Below are 25,817 nucleotides of genomic sequence, written 5' to 3' on the forward strand. Positions count from 1 at the left end.
AACCTCATACAAAATTCGAAAAGTATTGCATGCAGGAAAACAAATTTCTTCTTTCAACTGAATCGTAAGCAGAAAAAGCAAGTCCACGATTATGTAACGAGAATTTTCAAGATGAAGAAGGCTTGCTATTATGTAGTATTGAAGTGATTTCCCCCCCCCCCCCCCCCCCAAATGCATCTGCTTGGGCAACGCTGAGATGTCTATTTTTATTATCACGTGAAGAATTTCATCAAAAAATCTTTAAAGCTGCTCTTATCTCATCGAGAGAAAAATAGAAATCCCATCCCGAGAAGACTGTATCGTAATAAATTCATTGCAATATTTTGTTAAATGATGCGTTACCCGTGGTTTGCTGCGACACTGTGGGACGAGAAAGAATCATTTCTGAAGGCAAGCAAACTTTGTTTCTCTATGGAAACTTTAATGTCACCATATCATTACAAAAATTTGTCGTTTATAATGTGCACAAGATCCCAGTAAAATTTTTACGATGAATATCCCCACAGGAACGTTTAAATATAAACTGTAAAAAAATAAAAGAATCTAATTTTAGATACGAAATTCTCTTTTATGCCTTACAATCGCTTCCTCATAATTTATTTGAAATTCCAAATTTTCATTGACTTTTTCTTTTCCTGCCTTTTATTAAAATAATTATAGACAGAATGTACTGGCTAATATTTTGGTTTACTTGCATTGTAAGTAACGTAAAAATTGAAAATGAAAAAAATGTTTCCACATAGAGGCTCGCTCCCACTACCTTTGGAATACCAGTCTATCCTCTTTCTGCTGGTCCAAACCCTCCCTGCCTGTAATGCTCACGCAAATGGCTCATTCGTCTCCCGTCCGACTCAAAATTGCTATTTTTTCTAAATTTTTGACTATCTGGAGCCCCTATTCAGTTGCTTTCATCTTTGGTCAAGCCCTGCGTATACCATTAATCTGGAAGAAATCGGAGATGATGATTAGGCCCAGTGTCATTGTCAGATGAAGAGATTTCTAAAAGAGAGGGATTTTTGGCGGGCAGCATTAAACCAATAAATAGACTGGTGAACTCACAATATCTTCAACTTGTGCGAGTTCTTTCACCTGTGGATATCCAACCGCAACACTGATTTTGCTGTTGGTTGACTATCGAATTGTTAATCCATCATTCGTATCTTCAGCCACATTTAGAGACCAGCCAACATTAACAGAAGATGAAATAGTAAATAGTCACAGTCAACATTTGTCAGTGGATGAAACTCGTCATGATGACATTGAAATGATACCAGCAGGAGTTTATAATTAATATGGGAGCTAGAATTGTAGATGACTGGTAGGGCCGTATTTTCACGCAGCACAGTAAACGTACTGTCTACTATTCTCCCAGACGTGCTACATGATGTATCGCTATACATAATATATTCCTAATATATTCCGAGCCACAGCACATAAAAACAGGTTTTTTTTCGACACTCATACCTCGGGTTCTATTGGTGACACAAGGTACGGTCAATAATTTTGCATAGTCCTTGTGGTATCCTGCAGCACAGCGTCAAAGTAAGAATATTACACACTTCCTCCAACTTACACAAATAGAGCAAATTGGTTGGTTCTTTTTGTATCTGATGTGGTCTAGGTGGGCCTCAAGGGGCTTATGGAGTCATTTCTAGTTCGTGGACGGTACTTCAGAAAACGCCCAAAAAAGTTTTTCTGCCGTTTTCTGCCGAGCCGCAGACCCCAAGACGGCTATCCACAGTAAGTGGTAAAAATTTTTGCTATATATTCCTACGATCTCGCTCTCTAACAACTTCGAAACTTTTTGCGGTATGTTAACCGTTCCGAGATACAGGGTATACACGAAAAATGCGCACGTAAAAATCCGATGTGGGGCGGAAACGTAGTATATAAAGTGACGGAGCACAGAGAAATATGCTATAAATTGTCTCCGTTTTCACCTGTGAACCCCTTGTTGCAGTACTGAAGCATATACAATTTTTTTGCACGTAAAATCCAGTCTAAGACTACAAATTAGCTATGCGTTATTTCAGTTTCACTTAAGTAAACTTTTAAGTTCCCCAGTATGTGTTTCTCTATGAAATTTAGCCCAAATTTACCTCCCACTGTACGAAAAGTCTACGTATTACCCAAACTATGTACCCACAAACTGTTATTCAACTTAAACTCGTATGCTAACCTTTGACAAAACAGAACCTAATTTGAAATGAACTGTAGTTGGTCTGAATACCACTTGCCTTTATATTAAATGCGCAACTGAAGTAAAACAATTATCTGGTCCTAATCAAAATTTGAAGTGCAAAATGGGTAAGCAGGGATGGCTAGAGGACAAATGTAAGAATGTAGAGGCTTATCTCAGTAGGGGTAAAATAGATACTGCTTACAGGAAAATTAAAGAGACCTTTGGAGAAAAGAGAACCACTTTCATGAATATCAAGAGCTCAGATGGAAACCCAGTTCTAACCAAAGAAGGGAAAGCAGAAAGGTGGAAGGAGTATATAGAGGGTCTATACAAGGGCGATGTACTTGAGGACAATATTATGGAAATTGAAGAGGATGTAGATGAAGATGAAATGGGAGATATGATACTGCGTAAAGAGTTTGACAGAGCACTGAAAGACCTGAGTCGAAACAAGGCCCCTGGATTAGACAACATTCCATTAGAACTACTGACAGCCTTGGGAGAGCCAGTCATGACAAAACTCTACCATCTGGTGAGCAAGATGTATGAGACAGGCGAAATACCCTCAGACTTCAAGAAGAATATAATGATTCCAATCCCAAAGAAAGCAGGTGTTGACAGATGTGAAAATTACCGAACAATCAGTTTAATAAGCCGCAGCTGCAAAATACTAACACGAATTCTTTACAGACGAATGGAAAAACTAGTAGAAGCCGACCTCGGGGAAGATCAGTTTGGATTCCGTAGAAATGTTGGGACACGTGAGGCAATACTGACCCTACGACGTATCTTAGAAGAAAGATTAAGGAAAGGCAAACCTACGTTTCTAGCATTTGTAGACTCAGAGAAAGCTTTTGACAATGTTGATTGGAATACTCTCTTTCAAATTCTGAAGGTGGCAGGGGTAAAATACAGGGAGCGAAAGGCTATTTACAATTTGTACAGAAAGCAGATGGCAGTTATAAGAGTCGAGGGGCATGAAAGGGAAGCAGTGGTTGGGAAGGGAGTGAGACAGGGTTGTAGCCTATCCCCGATGCTATTCAATCTGTATATTGAGCAAGTAATAAAGGAAACAAAAGAAAAGAAGAAATAAAACTTTGAGGTTCGCCGATGACATTGTAATTCTGTCAGAGACAGCAAAGGACTTGGAAGAGCAGTTGAACGGAATGGACAGTGTCTTGAAAGGAGGGTATAAGATGAACATCAACAAAAGCAAAACGAGGATAATGGAATGTAGTCGAATTAGGTCGGGTGATGCTGAGGGAATTAGATTAGGAAATGAGACACTTAAAGTAGTAAAGGAGTTTTGCTACTTGGGGAGCAAAATAACTGACGATGGTAGAAGTAGAGAGGATATAAAATGCAGACTGGCAATGGCAAGGAGAGCGTTTCTGAAGAAGAAAAATTTGTTAACATCGAGTATAGATTTAAATGTCAGGAAGTTGTATGGAGTGTGGCCATGTATGGAAGTGAAACGTGGACGATAAATAGTTTAGACAAGAAAATAGAAGCTTTTGAAATGTGGTGCTACAGAAGAAGGGATCGGTTGGTAGGACATGTTCTGAGACATCGAGGGATCACCAGTTTTGTATTGGAGGGCAACGTGGAGGGTAAAAATCGTAGAGGGAGACCAAGAGATGAATACACTAAGCAGATTCAGAAGGATGTAGCCTGGAGTAGGTACTGGGAGATGAAGAAGCTTGCACAGGACAGAGTAGCATGGAGAGCTGCATCAAACCAGTCTCAGGACTGAAGATCACAACAACAACAATCAAAATTTCCTCTTACCTCCCATTTTGACAATATTGTTGCAGATTTCTCGAAAGCACAACAGCAAGCAGGCAGCATATAAGCTAGATTTCTACTTTTAAGTAAAATTTCCAAACTATATTCAAAATGTTGCATACCACATAGTTCAATGTGGTAATATGGTAACATGTGATGATAAACATTCTTCCAAACGTGGGATGAGGAGAGTAACTATTCGTCTGAAATAATATTTCAAGACAACGATTTTAGAATGAAGTACGTGCTCAAAAAGACAGAGTAAAACTTTGCGTGATCTTCACACATAACATTGGTCTGAACAATACTTTGTTTACCGAAGTGAACAATGATTTTAAAAAGTGTACAATTTTAACAGAGAATTTCTATAAAAACCAAACAACTTAGATGGTTGACATGTAAATGTATGATTCAGGGAAGTGGGGTGGTCTTTGTCTCAGCTCTGAGCAAGTGAAAATTATGAATCAGTTGACATTAGTCATCCCGACAAACTAGCTGCGTAGTCTATCATCTACAACTGTTCACCTAAAAACGTATCAGATTGCGCAGAGGCAAAGACTGTGCCACAACAAGGCCAAGGATTGTTTAGTAGTAACGTGCATATCGATAACTTACAAAAAATTAATATGACATACTTGCCTTACAAACTATCTAAATTTTACTCACCAACACATTTCCTTTCATATAAGTTACATTCCCTGCTGCAGCAGAGAAAAGAGGGGATCCAGTAGAAAAAATCCGAATATGTTCCTGTTTATTTAAAAGACTCTGACTGAAAAATGCGGTCCCAGCTGCCTCATCCTACATTCCTCGGCACCTTTAAAATTTTCCCGAAAAATTTTGGCATGAGAATATATTCTCGCTTTTTTATGCTTAGAGTGGAGACAGTGGCAGTGGCAAATAGACGGAAAAGTAATAAATACTGGAAGGTAGTAGACAGTTGTCGTTTTATAGAAACAGCGAAAGAGACAATGGCAACGTGAGAGAAAGATAGGGACACAGTGATGGTGGATCATCATTGACAGTGACAGAAAAGTGTTCAGAAAAGAGTCAAGGAGACATTACCGGGTGATGGGGGGTTTGGGAAGGAGGGAGAGAGGAAGAAAGGCAAAGAGAAAGTGGAAGTGGGCAAGAGCCACTCATAATGAGACACAGAGTATATGACATTGATAATGGGAAAGAGAGAGATAGTCACAGTGAGAAGAGACAGCAGCAGTAGGAAAGAAGGAATGAGATACTAGCAGTAAGAGAGAGAGAAAGACAGTGACAGTGAAAGGAGATTGAATAGCAGGAGGCAGTAGCAGTTACACACAAAGAGATAATGACAATGAGTTGGGCTGAATGAGCGAGCGGGAAAGGGCGGCTGAGGTTGGATGGGTATGAGCGACTTACAGCGATGGACTAGTGTGTGTGTGATTGAGTTGCAGTTAAGAGAAGTTTGAGGTGAGTTAAGTGTTAAAAAAGTGCGAGTATGTTCGCATGCCAAAACATTAGGGAAAATTTTTGAAGGTGCAGAGGAATGTAGAATGAGGCAGCTGGTAACTCTCTTTCGGTCCGAGTCTTTTAAATAAACAGGAACACACTCGCATTTTTTTTTTTTTTTTTTGGGCTCTGACAGGAGCACTTTTCCGGTGGTTATTGAATGACCAGGAAGTTATTACACTTTTCTCACTATTAATTATGTTACTAGTAGACTGTATAAACCTTTTCCATTCAGGAATTGCTGGATTTGGACAGTGCACTGCACTGATTGGAGCCACTGTCTAAGGCCATACTGAGATTACTGGACGGTAGCTCAGCGTGTTCGGTCAGAGGGATGGCTGCCCTCTGTAATAAAAAAGCTAAGTGAAATAGTCAACGACGAATTTGAAGTGGTGGCATGTAATGTCCGCTCAGACCAAATGATGAGAACAATGACGAACAAAAATAAGATAGGTAGATACACAGGTTCCCGTTAGATCAATACCGTTAAGCACCATCGTGTGTGGCCAGTTCTTGAATGGGAGACTGTCCGGGTGCCGTTAACAAATTTTCCTTTACAGCAGAAAGAGTGGGAGGGGTGGTGGCGTAAAGTCCATGATCGCCAGTCTTCACGCCGGTGTCCTTGATTCAATTCCAAATCTCTCCGCAGAGTCTCACGAAGTGAGGGCATGCAACACTGTTGATTGCCATCCACCTGTCGGATGAGGCGTTATGCTCCGTGGGACCCTCTGTACCAGCAAGGGATTTCATCGTCTCCCTTCTCTCATCATCTCGAACACTACAGTCATCGAAACTTAACAGACACACTCACATACAGCTCTCATACTTCGCGAAGAAGTTGTGCCTGCGGCCGCGTAGGGTAGGAAAAACCTTTCCAGTTAAGACGGGTGAACCTACCCTTCGGGCTCTCCCAGCCATTCTTCATATAAAACTGAAGTGAAACAACTTTTCACACATCCACAGTATATCTTCCAAGGAGGGTTCCAATATGTCTCCTGGAGTAGGACTGATCGTTGTCAGGTCTAGACCAGTAATCTGCTGTAATGCATTGCTTGACTTATGTTGAAATAACTCCATAACTCCTAGATATCGGGAGAGCTGAGGCGGGGATAGCGCACATGATACCCTTCATGCTGTGAAAAGTAATCCAGCAGACAATGAAATCGCCGTTGTCGACAACATATTGACAGCATGTTACACATGGGATAGGCTCTTCAGTATAGTAAACATCTAACAGCTCCAGCTGTTGAATTATTTAACATAATAACTCACTTAAGAGCCAGCCGAAGTGGCCGTGCGGTTAAAGGCGCTGCAGTCTGGAATCGCAAGACCGCTACGGTCGCAGGTTCGAATCCTGCCTCGGGCATGGATGTTTGTGATGTCCTTAGGTTAGTTAGGTTAAACTAGTTCTAAGTTCTAGGGGACTAATGACCTCAGAAGTTGAGTCCCATAGTGCTCAGAGCCATTTTTGAACTCACTTAAGAACCGCAAATAAGTACTCATTTAACAAACTGTAAATAACTCCACCTTATAAACACAAGCTCAGTGAAATATTTTCGCGTCTCACTTATGACAACTGGACGAGAAATGCTGGTGAGGTATAGACTGTCTGTAACCTGAAAATCGAGCAGCGCTCGTTGTTAGACAAGGTGGCTTCTCCCCGAAGAACGCTACAGCTGCAGTACAGGCGGCACTAGCAGTTTAGAACAGTGTGCAGAGATTTATGTGGATTCTGTCCACATGCGTTTCTGGCGTTAGTGACTCATATCTATATTCAACATAGTGTTAATGCACTTTGAGGAAAATAAATTTGTATGCCTGCACGCTGTATCGCCAGTGATTCATAAGGCGCGAAGCGGAGGGTCGATATAGCTTTGTGAAACATCCTGTAGTTGTCCCTTGTGGTAGACAGGTTGGGGAATCACCTTTCGCAGGTCTATGATGGAGGGAGCTGCATGACAACATTCCGGCGACCCGTCTTCCCTCGCGCTTCTACCCTCCACTCCCGGCCTCTGCACCCTGCTACAGCCCCGAAACCCAATTTATCATTACGGCTCTACTGCCCTCACAAGTGGTGCACAAATTTAATATTTGTTCTTAACCAACTTCGTTTAGCAATAAGCATTAATTTTATCCTATGAAGACATTATTTTTAATAATCCGCGAGTTTTATATCCCCTATAACGCAGAAAGTATTAGCCCTAGAGAAAATAGAAATAGGAACTTTTCTGCAGGTAATTTAATTTAGTTCAATTTTGTACTCGGAAACATTTTCACTTGAAACCGCGGATTTCGATTTATTCGAGTGAAACGTAATGAAAGTAACCTTTAAACTCCGACATGCTTGCTCCCCGCCGGTGGGGATTTTTAGTACGTTGTTTACGACACTCCCTACAACTGTACAAAAATCTGCGACTTCACGATTTTTTTTCCTCTAATTTTCCTTTGTTGACTGGACTACTAGTCGAATCAGACAGGTTAGTTTGCTCTAGGTCATTCGTAATCTTCCTTCCTGCCAAAACCGCAGAGACAGGTACTTACGGCACTTTGCTTGTCTTGTTTGTTCCAGGGCACTGGAGTACTGCCTGAACGTGGAGAACATGAACCTGTCCGCCATCCGAACCATCCGCGTGCTGCGGCCTCTGCGCGCTATCAACAGGATACCAAGTGAGTTCTACTCCGTCACGCTACGCCGCACTCGACGACACTATTGTTTATTATAGGAAACTTTATAACCCAAAATCTTTTTATTTTGAAGCATGTATAATACCTAGAGAAAGCTCTAGTGTAAGGTAACGAAAATACAACTTTCGGTTACCCCCACTCCAAAAATGATTTCTTCTCTTAAATGGCGCATCCCAGCATAATGGTAGATTAATCGAAACTTTTAACTTTCTCTAACACTGTTTTCTATAACGCTGACAATTTTATTCCAGTTCTAGGTGCTACGACAATAACCGAATACTGCTTTTGTTATTCACGTTTAGTGCAAGCTTTTAGCCATTATGGAATTCCTTATAGGACGACGATGTAAAAAAATATAGTAAATGAATCCGAGAGCAAACTTCTGCACTCAACGCCCTTGAGACTGTAATATAGGTGTTTCTCACGATTATATACTCTGCTTTCTCAGCATCATCACCTATCTGTCTACCCTTCGTGGTGTTGTAAAAACTGCAATGTGAAAATATAAGTACTAAAGTAAAATGTAGGATAAAAGCAGGTGACGTTTGATATTAGATCATAGCCTGCTCCATCTTCATTTTTCTAACACCGCTTTATGATATGTCGACTGGAATACTCTCTTTCAAATTCCGATGGTGGCAGTGGTAAAATAAAGGGAGCGAAAGGCTATTTACAGTTTGTACAGGAAACAGATGGCACTTATAAAAGTCGAGGGGCATGAAAGGGAAGCAGTGGTTGGGTAGGGAGTGAGACAGGGTTGTAGCCTATCCCCGATGTTATTCAATCTGTATATTGAGCAAGCAGTAAAGGAAACAAAAGAAAAAATCGGAGTAGGTATTAAAATCCATGGAGAAGAAATAAAAACTTTGAGGTTCACTGATGACACTGTAATTCTGTCAGAGACAGCAAAGAACTTGGAAGAGCAGTTGAACGGAATGGACAGTGTCTTGAAAGGAGGATATAAGATGAACATCAACAAAAGCAAAACGAGGATGATGGAAAGTAGTCGAATTAAATCGGGTGATGCTGAGGGGATTAGATTAGGAAATGAGACGCTTAAAGTAGCAAATGAGTTTTGCTATTTGGGGAGCAAAATAACTGATGATGGTCGAAGTAGAGAGGATATAAAATGCAGACTGGCAATGGCAAGGAAAGCGTTACTGAAGAAGAGAAATTTGTTAACATCGAGTATAGATTTAAGTGTGAGGAAGTCATTTCTGAAAGTATTTGTGTGGAGTGTAGTCATGTATGGAAGTGAAACATGGACAATAAATAGTTTAAACAAGAAGAGAATAGAAGCTTTCGAAATGTGGTGCTACAGAAGAATGCTGAAGATTAGATGGGTAGACCACATAACTAATGAGGAGGTATTGAATAGAATTAGAGAGAAGAGAAATTTTTGGCACAACTTGACTAGAAGAAGGGATCGGTTGGTAGGGGATATTCTGAGGCATCAGAGGAATACCAATTTAGTGCTGAAGGGCACCATGGAGGGTAAATATCGTAGAGGGAGACCAAGAGATGAATACACAAAGCAGATTTAGAAGGTTGTAGGTTGCAGTAGGTACTGGGAGATGAAGAAGCTTGCACAGGATAGAGTAGCATGGAAAGCTGCATCAAACAAGTCTCTGGACTGAAGACCACAACAACAACATCGATTATTAAAGCAAAATTGACCGCGACAACCAGCAACAGAGTCTTGGATCCTAACCTAAATTGATATTACATAATTTCTATTTTAATGCATAATATTTGTTGATAACAACAGCACATCATTCCTAACTGCTTCCTGATTTCAAGATACCGGACAATGCTTCCGAAATTATGTGAGGAGTCTGTATTTCGAATATTGTAACCAGCTAAACCTTCGTCACGCGATATTTCGCTACCATGAACTGAAGATCAATAACAACTAAAATCATAATAAGACTATAAGTTTTATTTGGGACCCGTCCATTTGGCTACTTCTAAGTATTGTTTCACGTATCAACGAAAGAGTCATGATGCGATACTGAAATTCAAATACACAACTATTTTTAAAAGTAGCGGTCACTCAACTGATGTTAAGAACAAAAGGACACGTTTAATACATATCATTATAAACCGAGTGCATCAGCTGCACTGATAGTAACGCAATATCAGTAAAAAATATTAATTTCTCCAGAACTTCGGAAATATTACAGACTCGCAAAATCTAATACCAGTTGTGAAATCTGCCCAAAAATTCCTTCAAGATAAGACATTTTATGCGTCATTTCACAATCGCTTCAAATTTCGTAAAAATTATGTTTATTTTACTTTACTAAGAAGTCAGAACGTGCTGTGGAAGGAAAAATACACTTACATTGTTCCTAGCACATTAATATGCATTTTGGTTAATTTATGAGACAAAATACAAACTCATTTAAGTTAAAAATAGTTTAGATTAAAATAGTGCTAGCCATCAGGCAGCTTAATTTTAGTGGGAAGTATATATTTATATTTCGCTTTTGTTGCATCACCTCCCTCAAACGGGCAGGGGGAGGGGCGCTTGTATAAAGATTTTTAAGAGACTCCAAAGGCAGTTCTGAGTTAGATGAAATTGAGGTAGGTAGTTAGACTTCCAGTACACTATTTTTTACGATTGCCTACCAAAGTTAGGTTGACAACACTGGAAACACATGGTTGATGCTTGCAGTTATTGTGAAATCTGCTTGTGATCTGGGTTTACGTAATAAATGTGATGAAGAAATGTTTCGTCTTTGTTTGATTCATCGAACACAGTGACTAGCACAAGTGAACACTGGGACCAGACTCCTGGAATGGATTGCAGTCGGTTTCATTAATCAGCATGTTATGAAATCCTCAAGTTAAGTATGTGGCTCATAATTTAAGTGTTCATTGTCATCGAGTTTAGAAAACGCCATAATGTTTCAAACCAGCTATTATCGAGTTAAGTTCCAGCCTGCTAAGAGGGCTGAAACTGTGGCGTCGATTGAAAAGCTTCACAAACTTTCCTTTACCTCCATCAAAAAACTTGAAAATATTTTTAAGATTTATGAATGGTGGGCTCCATTTTGTTTCCAAGTCGTGCAGCGACCGTAAACCATAAAATTACCAAATATGCAGCATCCAGTCGCAAAACCATGTTTTATTTATTCACTTCTTCAATTTACAAAAGTGAGTAAATAAAACATGATTTTGCGACTGGTTGCTGAATATTAGGTAATTTTATGGTTTACGGTCGCTGCACGACTTGGGAACAAAATGGAGCCCACCATTCATAAATCTTAAAAATATTTTCAAGTTTTTTGATGGAGGTAAAGGAAAGTTTTAAGATTACCGTAATTCACTCAAAAGACTAGAAACAATGCACCACCAAATAGTTATCCGAACGGGACGGAAACTGGTGGGTTTGACGTACATATATATACAAGCAAATGATAACAATCTCAGAAGAATTGGATGACTTATTAAGAGAAAGAGCTTCACGAACGCGTTGGTCCACCTCTATCTCTTACGCGAGCAGTTATCTGGCTTGGCATTGATTGACAGAGTTCTTGTATGTCCTCTTGAGGGGTGTCATGTCCAATTCTGTCCAATTAGAGAGTTAGATAGTCAACCCAGAACTTGTTGGAGGGCTCAGCTCATAATACTCCAAATGTTCTGAATTTGGGAGAGATCAGGTGACCTTGCTGACCAAGGTACGGTTTGGCTAGCACGAAGACAAACAGTAGAAACTTCCGCCGTTTGTGGGTGTACATTATCTTCCTGAAATGCACCCACAGGCAGACGTGGCTTGCCATGGAGGGCAAATAAACGGGGCGTAGAAAATCGTCGAAGTATTGCTGTGCTGTAAGGGTGCCGCAGGTGAAAACCAAAGAGGTCGTGCAATGAAATGGCACCCCAGACCATCAACCCAGGGGGTTCATAAGTCTTCTGTGAGTACGTGGTTGGCTGCCATGGAGTCCCAGCCTTTGCACCATTACTGTCTTTCCGTACTGCATGCTTATATTTCCACTATCCCTTTCTCGTCTGCCTCTCCATCCCATCGGATGGCTTTCTTGGTGCTGACACTGCTTGGACCTAGTTCATGACTGAGACTCGAATTCCCACTTCCGACGTTTTCTACAGCTTTTCATTAAATAGATACATGGTCCCCATCGTTAGGTTTGACCTGGCACCAATTTTCAAAATTCTCCAGAAGTGCGGATCGTGCAGGGAATGTCGCCCAATGCCGTGTGCGCCTTTCCACCTTTGCATCCTTCCCTTTAATAAACCCAGAATGGTAGCCATCCCATTGTGGGCGGGTCATCGAGCACCTGCAAGGTGGTAGCACCATGACGAAGCCAGTATGGCACTGAAGTTAAAATCTTCTGAGTTATTAGGTCGCGTCATATTTCTTCTAAAATGATCGACGTTTCGACCCCTCTGCTGGGATCCTCGACAGGATCAATAGTAGTTCACACCGGAAGACCCTGAGGAAGATCCCAGCAGAGGGGTCGAAACGTAAATAATTTTAGAAGAAATACGAAGCGGCCTAATAACCCACAAGATTTTAACTTCAGTGACAACGGCCCCGAAAGCCTGCAGACTTACATAAGTATCGCACTGTTGGTGCCTGACTCGCCATGTATGCGAAGAGGTGCATGTCCATCGTCACTGGGGCTCGGGGATTCCAAGCAACAGACTACCGGCCAGGTAGCCATTGCTGAGACTGGGTGGCGCCCATGGGGAGAGCCCCCGTTCAGAGTTGGTGGCTCGATGGCGGATGAAGCTATTTCTTGCTGATGCCCATAATGGTCCAGCAGTGTCTTTGGTAGAAAAGTCCTCCATTTAATGCAGAGAGATGTGACTTCCATGGCGGCACCGTGGGGGAACGTAGGGGTAAGCGGCAAACAGACAAATACTCCCCCCAATAGTTAGTTTGCACAAGAACTGATGGGGATTTCTTCTTGGCCACAAAGCCCTCATTCTTTGTGAAGAACTTAGGTGACAAGTTTGGGGAAGTGACTACCATCTCTAAAATGAAAAATAGGTCAATTTTGATCAAAAAAGCATCCTCTGCCCAGTCACGGGCGCTGCTCGCTTGTAACAACCTTAGTGACATACCTGTGACCGTCAGTCCCCATAATCAGTATATATATTGTAAAAGTAAGTGTACAGTGTGCGTGCCACTAAACCTCAGAAACGATTCCCGATACGATAAACGGAACTGTATGTAGCCCTCTATCCTCTTCAATGAAGAAGGTTCCCGTTTTTACCTGAAGGGCATGTTTTTGAAGATATAAGAGCTGGAAAGTTTCCCCTCTAGAAATTCTAGACCATTTCAGAACATGCGAGAGTATCCGAGAACATTCCAGAACATTCGAGAGTATTCGAGACCAATCCACATCACTCCAGAATGTTCCAGAATTTTCCACAATGATCCAGGATGTTCTGGAATATTTGGGAATAGTCTGGAATATTCGGGAAGATTCCACAATGTCCGGGAACGTCTCTGAACTTCCCAGATCATTGTGGACCATTCCAGAACACTCTCGACTGTTGTGAAATGTTCTGGAACGTTGTGGACAATTCGAAGCCTTCTGGTATGTTCTGTAATTCCCATTTGGGCGGGGGGGTCTACATAGGTAGGAGTACATAAAGCAAGACCCATCGTGTGTTTGAAAGTCAGTTTATTATCAGTGACGAAGGGAGGAACCGACAAATAGACGAATGAGTGAATAAAAGCAAACAAGAGTGAGTGGTCAATGTGGTGCAGTGGACTGAATATAAACCGAAAATAAAGTGTGAAAAGCATGTTAAGTGCACTTAGTGTATTTGTTAATAGGAAGTCGATTTGCCTTATATTTTAGACAATGCTCAACCGCAAAAGAGGAGGAGATCTTGCCAGTTCTGAAGCAAAACAGCGAGGAAACGAAACAGACAAAATGCGCGAAGCATGTTTAAATTCCCGACGAACGACAATGAGCACCATGAGAAACAGAGAAACCGAAGAACAACGAAACTATCGGATTGAAGAATCAAGGTCCGCAGCTCGTGGTCGTGCGGTAGCGTTCTCGCTTCCCACGCCCGGGTTCCCGGGTTCGATTCCCGGCGGGGTCAGGGATTTTCTCTGCCTCGTGATGACTGGGTATTGTGTGATGTCCTTGGGTTAGTTAGGTTTAAGTAGTTCTAAGTTCTAGGGGACTGATGACCGTAGATGTTAAGTCCCATAGTGCTCAGAGCCATTTGAACAATTTTTTTTTTTTTTTTTTTTTTTGAAGAATCAAGAATTGCGACACAATCTCGTAATAAACGATTGTGAACTCAAACCAGCCATTAAAATATCACCATACGAGAGGGGCGGACGAGGACAGGTAAACAAAAATGGTTCAAATGGCTCTGAGCACTATGGGACTTAACTGCTGTGGTCATGAGTCCCCTAGAACTTAGAACTACTTAAACCTAACTAACCTAAGGACATCACACACATCCATGCCCGAGGCAGGATTCGAACCTGCGACCGTAGCGGTCGCGCGGTTCCAAACTGTAGCGGCTAGAACCGCCGGCACAGGTAAACAGTACAACCTAACAAATGAAGCATTCCACTATGACCCGATGAAGGAATATAACAGGGACAAACAAGTCATAATCATAAAAATGGAAAACATCTGTCAGTCTTGAAATGCGAAAAACCTGGATTATGTTGCATGAATGGAAAAATTCGATTACCACCACTATAAACACCTGCCCTAAAATTTTGACGTTGCATGACCACAGAAACTCCAAATCAAAACACCTTCAAAATATAAAAGCGTACATCACATGCTTCCAAATGACTTATTTCGATGTCACATCGATCAACACTAACAGAGATGAAATAGATTATGATTTTTTTTTCCATCCAAGGAAAAATCTATCACAACATGGGGTCATTACTACCACTACGCAACGAACACCATAAATTCCTGCAAGCATATTTCGTCCAAAATGAAGAAACAGAAATTGTTCAACGATGCACAAATATCTGTGGAATGAGAGGAGAAGTAGTCCCAGATGCTCAGAGAATCTTACACAAATACGATCAATTGATTCACATATTCAAAACTGCACTAGGCCGAATGATTTCTGATGGTTATAAAGTTATAATTCGAGCCGACAAAAGACCACTTGGAGAATACGAACGTCGCTTTAATGCACCTCAGACAGATGAAGTCGCCATCGTAATTATGGACAATGAAAATAGAAAGGCGTGACATAAATGTACAACGAAGAAGAGAAGGACTACAACCCACTGCAGAGATACACCGTTCATATGTTGCCCTCCGGGATCTGCTAATATTTCTGCACGGAAATGACCGATATCATTTTAATGTGAAACAGATTCAACCTGAACCAGGCGTAGAAACAAACGAAAAAGTCACTTCCACGGAGTTCTAGGTTTACCGCTTGATTATCAAAGACAATAAAACATACAACCACATTCTCAACGCTCGCCGTTTATTCTAACAACTCCTGGAAGATATATATGCAAAAACAGAAGCGGAACGGATGATTTACGTAAGACTGAATCAGAAGAAACTACGCACGGAAGAATACATCCATCTTCGAGACGCAGTCATAAATGACGGAGACACTGATGACATTGGAACAATGGTGATCTTACCCTCATCATACATAGGAAGTCTGAGATACAAGCACGAATACACTGAAGATGGTATGACCTACATAAGAAAATATGGACGACCTGAACTCTTCATAACGTTCACATGCAATTCGTCGTGGCCAGAAATCAAAGAACAACAGACTAAGACACGGACAAGCCCCCATGCATCGACAAGACATAATAGCCCGAGTTTTCCGACAAAAACAAATGATATTTATTGAAGTGTTCACAAAAGTACCATACCTTTCATTCGTTAGATGCTGGATGTACACAATCGAACGGCAAAATCGAGGACTACCTCTCACAATGTCGTATGGCCACACAACAGAATTCATCTCACGAATATCGGCAAAATCATCCAAGCTGAATTTTCCAATCCCTAAGAAGCTCTGGAACTGTGCGACACAGTAGTGAAAAGCATGAGCCACGGACCATGTGGGCCTTTAAACCCGATTCGCCACGAATGATGGAAAATGTACAAGAAAATGGCACAAACCATACTTGGAGACGCACAAACCGGTGTTGATGGCTATCCCAAGTACAGAAGTCGATCACCCAGAAAAGGTGGCTTCACAACAGAAATACGAATACGAGGCAGTGACGAACTGTAAATAGATAATCAATGGAAAATGCTATTGACACACTATCCAAAATGTTCCAAATACACATAAACGTAGACTACAGCAGTTCAAATATATCTGTTTGTATGTGAAGTCAGTGACACGGCAGTATTTCAAATAGCCAAAGGCAGCGAAAAAAAAAGGACAGAGTGTTTACTTCACAAAAGACACCGCCAGAAAGACTACAAGTGAACCGCCTAAGAACACAGCATTAACAGATTTTTACCAACAGTGCCAAATGGAGCATTAGCGAAAACATTACTAATGTCGACGTCCCTACCTACTATACGTGAAAAACAAGAAGAAAAGTATTTCAAAGACGAAAATAAGAAATTCCAGTAGAAGATCACTCAGGAATCATGAAAACTGGCGCACTAGGTCGAGTACACGCCGTACATCCAAACAACGCCGAATGTTGCAATATGAAATACGGGGACTAATAACTTTCATAGATCTCAAGGCTGTTGACGGTTACCTGTGCGAGGCGTACAGAGAAGCATGCCATGCTTAAGACTACTGGAAAACGACAACCAGCTGGTATTAACACCACAAGACGCTTCACTCACAGCCTCAGCTGAACAAATAAGAGGCTTACTCGCCTTAATTCTAACAAAATGTAAGGCATCGAATACAAAACAAATATGGGACGCCTTCGAAGAGAGTTCCATAGCCTGTTTTGGACTCGTTGGCTTACATTTTGTTATAATTCGAAGAGAGTAAGAGTGATGACATGCTGTATCATCCTGAACTGACTAAATAGAATTAAACGGAGACATCTTCAAGGAAACACTCGTTCACCTACAACAGTGGTTCCCAAATTGGGAGTAATTAGCACTGAGGGGTAAAACCAAATTTTCTGAGGAGTAAAAAGTAAAGGACACTATTCCGTTTCAGTCACAAAACTAAATTATTTTCAAGAGATCGTTGCTATTACCACAATTTTCTAGGACTCTAACATTGATTATATAAGTTATCAATAATTACTTTTTCTCGATTAGTGGCATTAATGCGGTGGAGTTTACAGGTTCCTCACACAGCTCACCCACTACTCACATATGTTGTGTTTTGCCCCTTAGATAAAAGTGAGATAAATACGTAAAACATGCTAAATATCTCAAGAAAATGTCTTCTTCAAGTTGTAAATAATACCTGCAGTAGTCCATAAATTGCTTCATCACTTGATTCGAAATAGATAAATGAATTAATTGATAGTACAGCACATCAGTCACTGCATAAGGAATACTATAGTGCTGTACAAGGTATTATTACTAGAGTGCTCAGACACAAAGGATTAACAGCCTGAAGTCTTCCAATTTCTGCAAGTTCATAAGCAAGGTGTGCTGCAATCAAGTGATTTACGGACAGTAATTATAGCGCACACACCTGAACTTGTTTAATTTTAAATGGGGTTGCAGTGTGCAGATCAAGCAAGTGCCAGAATGGAGAGGAGTAATGCATGGGAAGTATGTTTTGTAACAAGTGTCTACTCTCACTGCAAATAGTTTGCTTTCTTATCTCAGAAAGAGTTTTGGGTAGCATTTGCGATGCACCACAAATTCCTTCGTTATTCATTCTGACACCCCTCCCCCCCCCCCCCCCCCCACACACACACACAAACTAAACATCATTCAACATTTTAAAACTTTAAGTGTTCCAAGAAAAGTCTTTTTCGTTCTACAGTTTAATTAGGTGCCAATGTTGGTGATAATGTGTGGGAGGGAGGTTTGGGGGGGGGGGGGGGGAGCGCAACAGACGGCAGGAGGGAGGAGGGGGAGTTGTTAGCAAATGTCAGACTGTGCTCAGGTACAGTGGTCTAAGAAAGGTTGGGAACGACTGGCCTAGAAGGTAAATGTTTGCCAATAAACAACCAGACCTCAGTACAACTTTGGATGCAAGCACCACGAAAACATGCTATCAGTGTTCTAACTTTGAAATTACAAAGGAAAAAAAAATACAACATTAACGAACTACTTCAATACATTGCTCACAAGAAACTACTCTTTAATGACAATCAAAAGGAAATTTGCAATGTTATCATGCACCGGATCGACAACAACACTGGCGGAATTATTTACTTGGAAGCACCAGACGGCAGAGGGAAAATTTTTCTAATAAATCTATTGCTGGCAAAGAACGAATGCACAATGGAACATAAAAAAATTAGTCGAAGCCAAGAACAGAACATTACAAGACTTGCGAGGAAACCCTGAAGGGATGGGAGGAGCTCTACTCATTCCCTCAGCAAATTTTCGACAACACTTCCAGTTATCCCCAAACCAACACCAGTAGACGAGATCAATGCATGCTTAAAAAGTATCACATCTCTGGCCACACATATAAATACTGCGAGTAACAAGAAATATGAGAGTTGCACAATCCAAAGACGAAACAACAGCATATTTGATCAACAACTTTTACAAATAGCCCAAGGCAAATATTCTACTGACCAGCCGACCGGCCTTAGTAAACTCAATAGTGATTTCTACAACGTAGCCACTACTGAAAACGAACTCTTCGACCAAACTTATCCAAACATTGTTCACAACTACACTAGTCCGGACTGGCTGTTTGAAAGGGCAACTTTTGCAACTAAGAATAATATTATTGACAATATCCACTTCACTACTCAAAAGAAAATTCCCGGTGAAGAGAGAATATACAAATTGATCGACACGATGGTAAACGTTGAGGAATGAGTGAACTTCCTTACAGAATCTCTAAAGTATTTGCAGATACCAGGAATGCCACTACACTGCTTTAGACTTAAAAATAGATCTACGATCATATTACTCAGAAATCTCAACTCACCAAACTACGTAATGGAACAAGGATGAACAGCTTGCAAATAACATCGTCGAAGCCGAACTTATGACTGGAAAGTACAAAGGACACACACTATGTATCCCCAGAGTACCACTGATCCCTACTGAACTGCGATTCGAATTTAAAAGATTGCAATTTCCAGTAAAATTAGCGTACAGTTTTACAATCAACAAAATGCAAGGACAAACTTCAAAATATTGCGGCGTCAGCGTCAAAGACTCCTGCTTCTCTCACGGTCAACTATACGTAACTTGCTCTCGAGTAGGAAATTCGAAAAACTTGTACATATATAACCCGAATAACAAAACGAAAAATGTTGTTAATAGACAAGTATTGTCAATAGTTAGAACATGTTTTCAATATTTTTTTCATCTCTTATACTTTAGCAAGAACTGTAAATAGCTATAATATGTTTTCTATAATTTTTTTTACTTCTTATACTTTAAAGCTTATCCTTTTATCCTAACTACCATACAGTCTCATAACAGCTCCTTGAGCTACACGAGATACCCCAGCTACTAGTCTAAATATTGTTCAGTGCATTATTTCCATAGAGAGGTGCTCCTGCTATCCGATGATAAGCTACGTGCAAACTTAGAGCAACGGGAAGTACGCTTTGTTCATCGTGTACATTGGGGGCCAAAGGACAACAGGGGCGCTACCAGTGCCTTTTACGTGGCTGATCGAGATTCATTTCCTGAAATGGTTAAGGTGATGGTATACCGATGCAATGTGGAACCGTATATTCTCCACTCCTTCCCCCCCCCCCCCCCCCCTCCCAAAAGGTGCTTCCAGTGCTTGAAATTCTGGCACATGTCTTTGCGTCGCAACGCTAGCCCCATCTGTGGCAGTTATGGAAAGTATCATTCGCCCTGCTCACCTGTGTGCGCTATTTACCAGAGAGAGGAAAAAATACAAGAATACGCACCTGTCAAACAATGTCACATGCTACGGCTATGACGAAATCGCCTTCTTTGGCAACGATGTTCCCCACCCATTACACATCCTACAGTAGGGCCTCAGGGCTCCTCAACCGTACCTGTCCTCCTGATAGTTGGCAGTTTCGCTCTTGCTGCTTCCCCCACACCTACTTTGGAATCGATGTCTTCCCATCCACCAGGAACATTGGTCCCCACTCCCAGCCAGAGACAAATTACCTCTCGCTTCTCACGTCAGGAAGGGGTCCCTCAGGACACTTTTTTCCAAGGTTTCCGCCAGTCTGCAATCGGACACCAGCCAATGGCTGAAGGAGCCACATTCTGCTAGTCACAAAGCCTCGAGATCATCATCTTTACGTGAAACTGATTCAGAGAAGCCGTCGCATCATCGAAATCGTCTAAGAAGAGCAAAGAGAAAAAAAGTCCTCTAATAAGAAGGACATTCCGATGGCCCCCATGCTACCAGATCCCACCTGTTCCAGTCCTGTGGCCAAGGCGGAGATTCTGGAGACGCCTGAGACCCCAGTCAGCACCACACAACGGAACCCAGAACCTGTGTGTATTGATGCCATAACCCCTCAACAAGTAGCAGCAGGTGACCCCAGGGCATAATCTGCCTCCGTCCCTTCATGACCTGTATATCTTAAGAGCTATGAGCATTTGTTCACTAGAAGAGATGTGGTTCACTGTAGGGAAGGTAAGCCGGCCGCGGTGGTCTAGCGGTTCAGGCGCTCAGTCCGGAACTGCGGGACTGCTACGGTCGCAGGTTCGAATCCTGCCTCGGGCATGAATGTGTGTGATGTCCTTAGGTTAGTTAGGTTTAAGTAGTTCTAAGTTCTAGGGGACTGATGACCACAGATGTTAAGTCCCATAGTGCTCAGAGCCATTTGAACCATTTCGTAGGGAAGGTAAACAAGTGCTCATAGCTGTACTTTACAGCCCATATTTACTGGATACTTTTTCCTTGTTTTGAACCATACTACCACCTATCAAAATTCGGAAAACAAAGAACTTTAAGTATAAGGGCTTTGTTTCACAGTATTGAAGAAGAAGAAGAAGTACTCGCAGCTCTTAGGGTTCCATTCTAGAACCTATGTTTGCTAAACTTTTTTCCCATTCCTGTCGTGTCTCTGAATATTTACCATTCCTCCTGGTACACTTTGTATATTGCGGAACGGAGAATGTCTTCGTAAGTCTTCGATGTCTCCCCCGGAGACGACTCGCAGGTGTCAAAGTTGAAATATCGTGTAATGTATTGAAGGACGACCAGCTGCCGGCCCAACCTTCTTTGAACATTCAAATCTCTGGGAGAACTTAAAACTTTAGGGATGTAAGCATTACTTCCATTTATAAGCGAAACTAGCTGTGGGGCGTTTCCAGAGACCTTCCTGCAGGTAACTGGTAGCATGTGACATTCTTTCTACGGTCTGCCACTACGAATGCTACATTCTGCCATCAATAATGATAATATTCATCCGTGACTGAAATCGAAACACAGCCTATCAGGCCTGTGGACCCACATGTGCATGCCATACGTACTACACTACCCAAAGAAACTTCCTAGCAGATTAAAGCTGAACTGAAGCTGTGAGGACGGGTCGTGAATCGTGCTTGGATAGCTGAGGTGGTAGAGCACTTGCCCGCGGAAGGCAAATGTCCCGAGTTCGAGTCTCGGTCCGGCACATAGTTTTAATCTGCAAGGAATTTTCGTATCCGCGAACACTCTGCTGCAGAATGAAATTCTCATTCTGTACACTAAGCTAATGGATACTTACTGCGTGTAGCGGATGCCTGACCTACAGTGCTCTGCCCTATAGCCGAGGTCGAGAAATCCGCAACCAATATCAACACAGAAACGTCTCAGCCTCTGATTTAAGCCTTCCACTGGGTTCCGAACCAAGGATCACGGTCGGTTCTGGGAACAATGGAACAAAACCATGGCGCGACAGAGGCTAGCTGTCTTTGCCAAATCTGCCAACCGCTGCTGGAACCGAATATCGTCTCTGAACCTAGGCAATTGGCGTCATCTGCGCCGAAATTAGCTGCGATTTGTAGTCGGGCGCACCCAATGAGCTCAATCGCTGCCGGTAGAGTGTCCTCCACATTTCGGACGCAGCCCTCCCAGCAACCAAACAGATTGGTCACTGGCGTTCATTTCCGATCTGAGGCTCCATCACCCGCCTTACATTGGAGCTCCCAATGACAAGTAATTCCACGCTCTGCGCTTGTTCGGGCCTTACCGGAAGAGAGACACTAGTTTCAAGAGGCGAGATCTTCCGTGTTGGCCGATTTCGAGAGGCGAGATCTTCCGTGTTGGCCCAGATGTACTTTTACCGATGGGCAGTACCACAAACCTTATTTTAGGTGTACCGGGATCACTAAATAGATTAAAATATTTTTTATATGTTTCAGGTGCACTACGTCATGAAAATGACAGTGATAGCAAATTAATTAGATTTATTTTAATTGGATGATGGCACATGCCGTACAAAGCTTGCAAAACTTTAACACATAACCTAAACTACCAATGGAACTGTCCAAATCGTCATGTCGAAAGGAAGAATACACGTAAAGAAACACAATGTCAAAATTTTAGCTGGTAAGACTCACTGCAAGCATTTTCCTAAAACTATTGAAAATTGCCAAATATGTCGCTTGCTGAATGGCTGGAAGAGTTCACACACCTGCCGTGGCAGCGGCAAACACTTGATGAGCAACCCGGCGGGTGCCTAGCCTCGGTTGACGTCACAATAACACGGCCGAACACGATCGTAATTTGCAAAGTGAATTGCAGTTTCCGTTGACAGTTTCTTGTTGTTTGCAGTTACAATTCTTTTGAATTTGCAACTCATCTAGTAGTAATAATAACTAGCAGTTGGCCACGATTAGTGGCCGCGCGGTTTGAGGCACCTTGTCACGGACTGCGCGGCCCCTCAGGCCGGAGGTTCGAGTCCACCCTCGGGCATGGGTGTATGTGTTGTTCTTAGCATAAGTTAGTTTAAGTAGTGTGTAAGACTAGGGACCGATGACCTCTGCAGTTTGGTCCCTTAGGATTTCACACATATTTGAACATTTGATTTGAACTAGCAGTTGCCTTTGCACTATCGCTAGTTGTTAACATTGGAGACAAAACTGAATAACTTTCTTCGTGTTTTTTTTTTTTTTTTTTTTTTTTTTTTTTTTTTTTTTTTTTTACGATGTATCCTTTACTTTTCAGCGCCTGCAGACTCCACCGAGGATGTGCTTTCCTTTCGCAGTGTTGACGCATTGTATTTTGTATTCTAGAGGAATATACGTAGACTCTTTGGATTTTCTCCCTGGAGGTTTATAATCGCCCGAAGAATCGTCTATTGTAACCTCTTCGAATTCTACATCTTCACCACCTTCATTCTCGTGAAGTAGCTCTTCATCAACCACGATAGTGTTTTCACTCAAGAAATCTATCACAGTGTTGTACAACTTCTGTGCCATCAGCACAGCTTCGTGTGGAATTGACGGCGAGTCTTCTGACGCTAGTAAATCGTTTTCAACCAGCAGTGCACTGAAATGGGTAACTGCATCTTTAATCAGCAACTTCGATTTCTCGCTGTGTAGAGAATCGTCGGTAATATCCTCTACAAGTCCCTCAGAACTCGCGATGTGTTCACTTCGAAGCATTGTAACCACGAAACGTTAGCAACTGGAAAAACTTTCACACATGTGTACTCGTTCCAAGCGCGCAAAAGCAACTGCTAGGTTCTTCTGCCGGCCATTGTGGCCGAGCGGTTCTAGGCGCTTCAGTCCGGAACCGCGCTGCTGCTACGGTCGCAGGTTCGAATCCTGCCTTGGGCATGGCTGTGTGTGATGTCTTTAGGTTAGTTAGGTTTAAGTAGTTCTAAGTTCTAGGGGACTGATGACCTCAGAAGTTGAGTCCCATAGTGCTCAGAGCCATTTGAACCATTTCTTTAGGTTCTTCTTCCCTGTTTGTAGTGCAGGGAGCACGGATGCGTGGCTATCCCTTCGCTCTGCAAGTTTGTCAAATGCCCCTTTGTGGAGACCCTCATTTATAGCGGTCTCATGACATTGAAGTCGATCGTGTACCTGAACTAGTCAGATAGAAGCCGTACGCTCCTGTTCTACGGATGGTATGTATAATATACATGATAGAAATGAAATATTGTCCGTATACAAAACGAACGAATATTTGAAGGAAATAATTTGGTTGTAAAAGTTGAAAATGTTGAAAGAACAAAAGTTTTCAATTTGAACGTCATTGCATTTTTTTTTCAACAAGGAAAAGCAATAGATACTTTAAAATTACGAATCACGAATTGTTACCAATATTGCATCGGCCACCGCACCATTCGGTTCAGTGAGCGGACGCATGGGTATTATATACTGTAGGACTGAAAGTTTCGGAGCGTTTTTCTCGTGAATGGCTGGCCATCTGGCCGTATGGCTGAGGCATTGTAACACTTTGGGATAGTGCTGCAAACACGCGCCGTCCCACTCCGAACTTCATTTCCCAACCCTGGCACTCCCCTTGTAAGTTCCCTTGTCATGGCTACGTCTGTTAGTTCGCAGAGTCGCGCGCCATCCAGGAAGAGTTATGCAAACCGCTGTTATAAGCCGTTCTTGTTCAAAATGGCTCTGAGCACTATGGGACTTAACTTCTTTGGTCATCAGTTCCCTAGAACTTATAACTACTTAAACCTAACTAACCTAAGAACAACACACAGATCCATGCCTGAGGCAGGATTCGAACCTGCGACCGCAGCGGTCGCGCGGTTCTAGATTGTAGCGCCTAGAACCGCTCGTCCACTCCGGCTGGCGCCGTTCTTGTGCTACAAAAATGAGTCCGATTGTACAATTTCCTAGTACGTGCACAGTCTAAAAAAAAATGTCACTTTCAGCACCCTTATTCAGGCACTTAGTTCAGAGCTATATTCCAGTTTATTAATTTCAGCTTACTTTTTTCACCATTCTTCTGCAAACTTTATAGAATTGTACCAAAATTTAAAAAATAGTCTAGAAGAAAAGCAAATTGCATTCCTTCCTCAACGGGATATGACATGCCTAGATGATTTTCAGAATAACCGTTCCCGGGATTATGAAACAATACTGAAACAAAAATTCTTGCAAAAAGACGGTATTTGTCTACTTTTTTATTACTATTCAAGCACAGGAGAACAGAATTTGAAATTATATGTTGATGTGAATCGATACTGTATCAAGTACTCTGCCGCTGAACTTAGTACTTTAATCTCATACGTCTGTCACAAGGATTTCGAAAACTTTCATATCATTCATTTCCCGCTAGAAGAAACGAATAAGTTTCTTGTTATAGCCAGCTAAGCGAATTTTCCTCACAAGCCCTTCGTGCAGAAGCGTTCGGAAGAAATTCCTAGGTATGGCGTCTTAGACGCTTCAGCAATGGAGTAATTGGTGCGTTTGCAGGACAATCATGTCCTCGAGAGGAAGTCACTCTGTGACGCCTGCGAACGTAAATAAATAAATATAATGAAAGTTCGGTTCTGCAAGAGGTTCTGCACGCAGAAAAGATTAGGAAAAGAACAATCCCTACAGCTCTGTGCAGAAAACATAGCTACTACTGAAAGGAAAATTCTGACTTTTTAAATCCAGCGACCGAAGATGTCGTCCGGCTCACGAATTTTCTCGATATGGTTGGAATC

At 41.9% G+C, this 25,817-nt stretch overlaps 1 protein-coding gene across 1 annotated transcript in view; it reads left to right on the top strand.

The window, feature by feature from the left end:
- LOC124593852 (voltage-dependent T-type calcium channel subunit alpha-1G-like) overlaps window positions 1-25,817 on the top strand; it is a 324,472-nt gene that overhangs the window by 36,732 nt on the left and 261,923 nt on the right. Inside the window, exon 3 of the mRNA XM_047132199.1 lies at window positions 8,019-8,116. Coding sequence (XP_046988155.1) covers window positions 8,019-8,116 — 98 coding nt within the window. The remainder of the gene's footprint in view (window positions 1-8,018; window positions 8,117-25,817) is intronic.

This window comes from Schistocerca americana, chromosome 2 (genome assembly GCF_021461395.2).
Source record: "Schistocerca americana isolate TAMUIC-IGC-003095 chromosome 2, iqSchAmer2.1, whole genome shotgun sequence".
Classification (NCBI taxonomy): Eukaryota; Metazoa; Arthropoda; class Insecta; order Orthoptera; family Acrididae; genus Schistocerca; species Schistocerca americana.